The 8,192-nt window shown below is 45.9% G+C and overlaps 1 protein-coding gene across 1 annotated transcript; it reads right to left on the reverse strand.

The window, feature by feature from the left end:
* Positions 1 to 1,472: 1,472 nt before the first annotated feature.
* LOC117800891 (rho GTPase-activating protein 17-like) lies at positions 1,473 to 6,833 on the reverse strand. The gene is made up of 4 exons (XM_034653434.1): positions 6,251 to 6,833; positions 5,254 to 5,365; positions 4,920 to 4,996; positions 1,473 to 1,835 (listed from the first exon to the last, which is right to left on the reverse strand). Exons 1-4 carry the CDS (start codon positions 6,289 to 6,291, stop codon positions 1,718 to 1,720), a joined length of 348 nt encoding a protein of 115 aa, XP_034509325.1. The 5' UTR covers positions 6,292 to 6,833; the 3' UTR covers positions 1,473 to 1,717.
* Positions 6,834 to 8,192: the final 1,359 nt, after the last annotated feature.

The raw sequence follows: 8,192 nt of genomic DNA on the forward strand, positions 1-8,192 counted from the left end.
AGAGAGAGAGACAGAAACTATTTTCATAAGTTTTCACCATTTGAAATGAGAAGTTATGGCATGGAAGCTGAGAGAAGACATATTAGCCCATAACAAACTAGTTCAGACTCCTAAGACCTCTGCCAAATTTATGTCCGACAAGTAGACGATAGCCGAGATCCAGGTTAGATTGGATCTGAGGAATGCTATGTAAATGACACTTGCAAAGCTACGACTCTTCTGAACAGGAATCGGCCACTACGGGACTATTTTATCAGAAGCATTTATCTGAATATCCACGTTTTAAATGCAAAGGCTATATATGGCATGACTCTGTTGAGTTCAGTTTTAATTCCTACTCAGTACATTATTTTAAACAAGTCATTTTACTGCAGTTAACGGATCTGAAAGTTCACTATCTTGAAGAATGAGTTACAGCATGACCTGAACAAACTAAAATATCATAGTCCAAACACTATCTAAAAGAATAGACACCATTTTCAGAAAATGACAAGTAATAAAGAGGAAGAAAAACTCAGATCTTAAGATTCACCAAAGACCTGTTTCTTTACCACCTCGAATAACATTTGGAATAAAGACCTATCTTCACAGATAGTTGTACAAAGAAAGAGATCACTTAACCATTTAATCTGGAATTTATTTTATGAAATAAAAAGTTCTATTCCTCCCAACTACAAACCAATTGTCCTAGCAATATTTAAAAATAATCCTTTCCTTCTCTGTGGATACATGATGACCCCCCTTTACTATATATTCAATTGTGTAAAATAATAGCGTTGATTCTAGAAAACCTAATCTTATTCCACAGATCTAGTTTTGTGCCTCTTGTGCATTTTTTAAAAAGATTTTATTTTGGGGGGGTGCCTGGGTGGCTCAGTCCATTGAGTGTTTGATTTTTGGTTCTGACTCAGGTCATGATCTCAGGATCGTGAGATCGAGCCCCACGTAGGGCTCTGCACTCAGTGGGGAGCCTGCTTGAGATTCTCTCTCCCTCTTCCTCTGCCCCTCCCCTGGTTGTGCTCTCTCTCTCTAAGTAAATAAAATCTTTAAAAAAATTTTTTTAAATTTATTTTTAAATAATCTCTACACTCAATATGGGGCTCAAATTCACAACCCTAAGATTGGGAGTCACACGCTCCATTGACTGAGCCAGCCAGGCGCCCCTATTGTGCACTGTTTTAATTGCTGTAACTTTATACGTTTTGCTATGGTTTCCTCCCACTTTTTTTTTAACCTATTCTTTATTTTAAATAAGCTTGGACAGTTTTGTCATTTTAAAAAATATCCTACTTGAATTTATTTTATTTAAAAAAATTTTAAATAGATTTTATTTATTTGAGAGAGAGAGAGAGAGGGTACGAGTGTAGAGGGGGGAAGTGCAGAAGGAGAAGCAGACTCTCTGCTGAGCAGGGAGGCCGATGCAGGGCTTGATCCCAGGACCCTGGGATCATGACCTGAGCTGGAGGCAGATGCTTAACCAACTGAGCCACGCAGGCACCCCCACTTGAATTTTTTTTAAAAGAATGTTTTATTCTGATTATAACGTAATGCAGGATCTTAGAAAAAAAAGAAAGAAGAAATTAAAACCCACATTTCCTATCATTTGGAGTATTCTGATAGGACTTATGTGAAACACTAAATAATCTGCAATATTTGACCTTTCACCTGTCATTTGCAAGAACCAGACTGATGCAGCTACGTATTTATCAGGGAAGTCTTATACCTTGCACAGTTCTACTTTATTTCCAGCTTCATCCATCTCTTCCTTTAGGGTACCTATTTTTGACGGAAGCCCCTGGAAGTTGGTTCCTGAAGATTTGTGAGCCTGGTTCCACCTACAAAACATGGGGCCGACCAGCGTCTGAAAACTAGCTGCACATTCTTGACCTTGCAGAGTCAAGGCCCTCAGGGAGACAGGCTCTTTCTCCAAAACAGATTTGACCTGGGATAGGCAGCATACCTAGGATGCCAGCCTCTCTTGGGTTTATCCTCCAGGAATGGAAGCAAGCAAAAAGAGCCAGGAGCTCCCCACCATGACAGGACTCCCACAGAGCTGTCTGCTCTGAGTAAAATCTACCACATCTGTCTCCTACACGCCCCACTGCTGGAAATATGCCGTGAAACCCCTTTCTGGTAGTGTCCAGTCATGACGTCCTTGCCATGCAACACCCCTGCACTTTCCTGCTTTGACCTGGAATGCTCCCGTGCCACTGGGAGTCATCCCGCTCTTGGGCTCCTATGACTCTTCCTGCTACCATTNGCTCTGAGTAAAATCTACCACATCTGTCTCCTACACGCCCCACTGCTGGAAATATGCCGTGAAACCCCTTTCTGGTAGTGTCCAGTCATGACGTCCTTGCCATGCAACACCCCTGCACTTTCCTGCTTTGACCTGGAATGCTCCCGTGCCACTGGGAGTCATCCCGCTCTTGGGCTCCTATGACTCTTCCTGCTACCATTCTCATCTGTGATAACTTCCAGCGAGTAAAACCCAGAACTTTGGTCAAGCAGCTAACAAACCATAGCTAGGAAAGCGCTTGTAGAATTAAAAACAGTTGTTAGAATTAATATTCTAAAGACCAGCTTTACAGCAAATTTGAAGCATAATGCAGAATATTTACATTCCCTTCACGGCAGGTCAGAAGGACTGAAAAAAGGAGGAATTATGCCATAGCAAGAGTTGGTGAGTGCAGGGGGGATAGTGATCTTGAACAATTTCCATGTGGTTTTCAAGTACGTTTTGACCTTCTGTTTGAGTATGGACTATGTCTGCTATTCTAGAAAGTTCCAGCAATTTAAATATAAGCATGGATATTATAGAGATGAAAACCCATGTTAGCAACTCATCAATCTTCCCAGCTGCCGCACTGCCCACCTCCCCCCTCCCGCAAACAGTATGCTCTGCCTTCTCTCCAGTTCCTGATGTGAGGCACTCCTCCAAAGCAGGGCTTTGCCGAGTTTGCCAAAGCCAAGCTTGGCAATGCTGTGTAGGGGACAGAGCCTGGACTTCGGAATCAGACATGCTCAGGTTTGAAGCCTGTCTCCCTTCACTAGCTGTGTGACCTTGGGCAGTGACTTAACGTCTCTGTGCCTCCGTAATCTCATCTGTCAAACAAAGATAACAAACACCGTCTGCCTTGCAGAACCATCATAAGGAATCGGGCAGAGAACAAATGTATATATGCATGTGAATGTGTGTGCAGAAAATATCTGCCATAGAATGGACTCCTACTTCGAAAATAAGCAGCAATTCATCATTAGCTATGATCATTTTCCTCCAGGGAAGAGCCACAGGAGTAAGTAAAGAAGAAATATTCCATGGTTTGCTTCTCCAATACCTGCTTTGATTGGTGAAGTGAACAAGACCGTGGATGCAGATCAAGGATCCGTGCTGAAATCCCCTCCAGGACACATGTACTGTCGATGTAAAATTTCTGGCATATAAGCATCTATAATGTTACTCAGCCAACTCCAGCGAGGGAGCATTGGCGGCCTCGTTTAACTAACCATTAGAACACGCCTCCTCAGCTGGAGCAAAAAAAATCGACCTCAGGGTGGACTCCACTCCTGGTCTCGGCCCAGAAGATTCTCATCACAGGTGCACACGTGACAAGGAGACAAGACAGTGGACTTTAAGACAGGACAGTAGCTCAGACATTCATCATCTCTGAGGTCTGAAGCAAGTCACGTGGGTACTCTCTGCAGGTCCCTCCCTGATGTGTAAAATAAGTCTCTTCTCCAGAGGAAGGGGTGTTACCTAACCCCCTGAGCCCTGTCCCCTCTTCAAGCCTCACTGAGGGGCCTCTGCACTTAGAACCTAGCATGCTAGAGCACAGCATAGGCAAGACAGCCAATAATACTGTAATCACACTGTTCGGGGACAGATGGTGACGGCACTGACTGTGATGAGCACTGAGCAATGTACAGAATTGTGGAATCAGTGCTGTGCACCTGAAATTAATATAACACTGTGTGCCAATTATTCTTCAATGATGAAAAAAAGCCAGAGCGCTAACAAAGCCACCTTTTTATATATATAAAGTTGTATTGGAAGACAGCCCCGCTTCCGTTTACCTAAGGTCCAGGGCTGCTCTACGCTACAACAGCAGAGCTGCAGAGCTGTGACAGGGGCCACCCGGGTTGCAAAGCTGAAAATGTTTACTATCTGGCCCTTTACAGAAAGTTTAGCAACACTTGTGATAAAGTCAGAAAGGACGGGGCCAGGGGTGGCTGCCTCCATAAGTCCCCACTCTCACCCGAGGAGAAAGCCCCATAAGTCACAGATACAAATGCCCTCGGGGACAGGGCTAGGCTGGAGTCCTGCCATGAGGCTCTGTAGACCGTCGACAGNAGGGACAGAGCTAGGCTGGAGTCCTGCCATGAGGCTCTGTAGACCGTTGACAGGCATCAACCCACAAGACAGCAGCCCTCCGGGATGGTTACTTAGTTTTATAGGAGTTCCTCCCTCTTGAGTGCAGCATTCGATTGTGAAAGTATCATAACCACACGGTGTCTGGACACGGCAGGACCCTCAGAACTGCTCAGATCACAGATCTATTTATTCCTTTCTCCACTATGCTAGCAACAAACACTCTTAGAACTGTCTGCCACTGACTCCCTCTCCCCTTAAAACACTTACTTAGGTTTCTTTACCTTTTTTTCCCCCTGGCTCCTCTTACTGCTGGTTCACTAAGAACACGATGTCCTAACATCATCCCCATTGCCATGCTTGGGAGAATGAGCCTTAAAAAGCAGGTGTAAGTGGGTGTGACTTGGTCTGTGGCTCGAGTGCATGAATCTGGAAACCTGCATCTTGTCCACCGAGTGGCCTTTCTCTTATCTGTGTTGGGGATGAGGACGGTTGCTGGGGGAGTGACAATAATACTGAATAATTGGTTATTTTTACCGCTACACCTTACCTGGCTCTGACCGAATCCCAGTCTAACACCAATTTGGCGAACTGCTTCTTCTGTTTTTGGATGTTGGGAATCTCCACCTAGAAAGAACATACCACATATCGAATGGGATAAGCTTTGGGGTTTTAAACTTCACATGCGAAAGGGCAATATTTATTTAGATTATTTTTTCTCTTAGGCATAGGATTTTGTACCCTCAATTTCTTCCCCTTATTTCCAAAAAGAAGCGTACGTCAAAGCCACTGGTTACTGTTAAAACTGTAGACACGAGCACAACATTCACCACGCAGCCCACACTGGTCTTGGCTCGTCTATGCCACGCGGCGAAAGCACCCACCTCTGCTATGCTGCACAGAGGTTCCACAATCTCTCTCTCAACAAAGACTTCATGCTGAGTAGGTTCTAGAGCCAGCTGATTCTCAGTATCGCCACACGTCTCCAGCATCTTCCTTCAAAAACACAAGACGCCCCCACGACAAGCATACGCTCATTAAATCAGATACCTCATTGCCATATTGGGCCAGTTCTGCTCTCTACATGATGGGAACACATTAGGGGGCCACACAGTAGAACCGCAAAAACGTTATAAGTTTCAGGCATCACCTAAAATGTGAGCCCACAGATTTATGCTTGAAAATGAAAAAGATTGTTTGCGTGTATTATCAAATGGGTCTTACGGCTCTATTAAATTGATAACTATCTTGCTAGGTTAACGTTTCATCTGTTGTACAAAATACTAAATTTATGTAGCCAATGAATTTGTTTTTTCTTAAAGATTTTATTTATTGGAGAGAGAGAGCATGAGAGAAAGAGGGAGCACAAGCAGGGGGAAGGGCAGAGGGAGAGGGAGAAGCTGACTCCCCACTGAGCAGGGAGCCTCATGCGGGGCTGGATCCCAGGACCCTGGGATCATGATCTGAGCTGAAGGCAGACACCCAACCAACTGAGCCGCCCGGGCAACCCTAGGAAGTGACTCTTAAGGACTGGAAGGGACAGGTCAGAGTTTGTAAATCTGAGTCAACAGCTAGAACAGGGAAGGGATCTGTCCTTTACGCCCAAGCTCAGGGGAATAAATATTGACCCTATCAATGAACNTTTGCTTGTGGTCCTTGCAACCGATCTCCAGCCTTGCTCTTACTAAATGGAAGATGCTCTACCATCCCAGTGGCTCGGACCCCACTCCCCTGCCCCCCGCCGAGATTGCACCATTCTCCTGGTTAATGAGCCGTGCCATCACGCTCATAGTCCCTCTGTCACACATTCGGCCGCCACCCACCCACTCCCACTGACCCGCAGGGCACTGGGCTCCCTCCCTGAGAGCAGCCGACTCTTACCGCAGCAGAGACTCCTCCAGCTGAGTAGACGCTTCTTGCATGTTCTGCGCGAGAGTGGTCAGAGGGAGCTTTTTCTGGAAGGCAGAAGACACTGTGTTGGTTTCACTATTATCGACACCCACTCGCGATGACTTGCTTCAGGTCACCCTTCAGTGATTTCTCCTCCAGGCAAATCACACAGGTAGGGGATAGCCTGTCTGGGTTCAGGATCTGGTCTTGAAGGTAGAAGCTCTGGGACCTCTGTGTCCGTGTCCTCACGCCTGGATGACAGGGAGGCATGCTGACAGCGTGGGTTCCTAGGGCTGTCTGGCCATGGTGATATTATTCAACGTCAAGTGCCCAGAGTGTGGTCAGAGCTCGGTAAGTGCTGGCTGCTAGTCTTAGTGTTGTGGTTGCTGTTGGCTGTTATTTTTAATTAATCAAGTGCATGCTGTGTCCCAGACACTGGAACAGAAGACACAGACCTTGCTCTCTGATGATCATAACAGATAAGCGCGATAAAATGCTCAATTTCAAAAACTTTTGCTAGACTACTCACTTTCTTTTTTTAAGATTTTTTATTTATTTTTAGAGAGAGAGAGAGTGGGGGCAGGGAGGGGCAGAGGGCGAGGGAGAGAGAGTCTTAAGCAGACTCCATGCTGAGCCCAATGCAGGGCTCGATCTCACGACCCTCAGATCACGAACTGGGCCAAAACCAAGACTCTGTCACTTAACTGACTTTGTCACCCAGGCGCCCCTAGAATACTCATTCTTAAATTGGCTCTTAATTTGGCTGTAATCATAATGATATAGCTTCAGTTACGTACCTAAAAATATCTGGCTAAATATCTGGAAAAGCTCTTTTAAGGTATTTAAGCACAAGCCATGCATTTTCCTACCAGAGGTGTGTTGTTCGGCTCGAAAGAGAACAAACTGTCCAGTCAAGGAACCTGAAGCCTGGGGAGTTCAGGTGGGTGGCCGGGCACCCTGGTGAGGGGCAGCAGAGCCAGATCTCCATGCCCACGGACTGAGCCCAGGACAGCCCCTTGCCATCACTGGGTAGAAGGGACCTGGAAAGTACCAGGCGTTGGTGATAACACACATCTGCTAACAAAAAAATGCGTTCAATGCTGCAGTGCTCCACGTGATTTTGTCTCCCCAGTAGATAGGGCCGTCATGGTGAAGACGCAGCGTTCAGCTCGCTGGCACTGTTGAGCTTTGACTTCTCCCACGTCACCTGCCTTTCAGAGGGCTCCATGCGATACACTTGCACTGCATTTGCTTGCACTGTAGAAAGTATGCCTGGAAGGCTATCTAAGAAACTACAATGCTGGTCGTGCTGGAGAGGGCAGCGGGGTGCCTGGGGCACAGGACCGGGAGAGACCTCGCTTTATGTTCTCTTGTGTATACTGGATTTTGACTGTGTAAATATGTAGCCTATTCAAAACAGTATATTGAAATGTAAAGATAAATAACAGCAACTATATTTACCCAGCTCTCGTCTTCTCAAGTTGTTTTCAAATAGGTAAATAACAGGGCTCCACCTGCCCCACAAGGAGACATTCCCAGCGCCTACACTTCCAGACCAGGAAGAGAGGAGAAAATGGGCAGCGTGCCTTGACCACGGTGAGGGTAATTCATGCATTTTAGTAATGCTGCCTGCTTTTTTTTTTTTTTTTAAGATTTATTTATTTTATTGAGAGAGAGAGTGCGTGCATGACCAGGGGTGGGTAGGGGCAGAGGGCAGAGGGAGAGAGAATCTTAAGGAGACTCTGTGCTTAGTGCAGAGCCTAACATGGGGCCCGATCTCATGACCCTGAGACCATGACCTGAGCCAAAACCAAGACCTGACGCTCAGCCAGCTGTGGCGTCCAGGCACCCCAGTAATGTTGCCATTCTGAGAGAAATGAAATCTACGATAAATGCAATAATCAGAAGTATACTTTGTGCAACTCTGGAGCTC

Source organism: Ailuropoda melanoleuca, unplaced genomic scaffold, assembly GCF_002007445.2.
Source record: "Ailuropoda melanoleuca isolate Jingjing unplaced genomic scaffold, ASM200744v2 unplaced-scaffold871, whole genome shotgun sequence".
In the NCBI taxonomy this organism is placed as follows: Eukaryota; Metazoa; Chordata; class Mammalia; order Carnivora; family Ursidae; genus Ailuropoda; species Ailuropoda melanoleuca.

Coding starts and splice junctions, on each gene's coding strand:
- LOC117800891 (XM_034653434.1), bottom strand. CDS start 6,291: ATGCAAGAAGCGTCTACTCAGCTGGAGGAGTCTCTGCTGCG. Junction 5,366..6,250: donor CTGGAGGAGTCTCTGCTGCG/GTAAGAGTCGGC, acceptor GTGTTTTTGAAG/GAAGATGCTGGAGACGTGTG. Junction 4,997..5,253: donor CTCTGTGCAGCATAGCAGAG/GTGGGTGCTTTC, acceptor TGTTCTTTCTAG/GTGGAGATTCCCAACATCCA.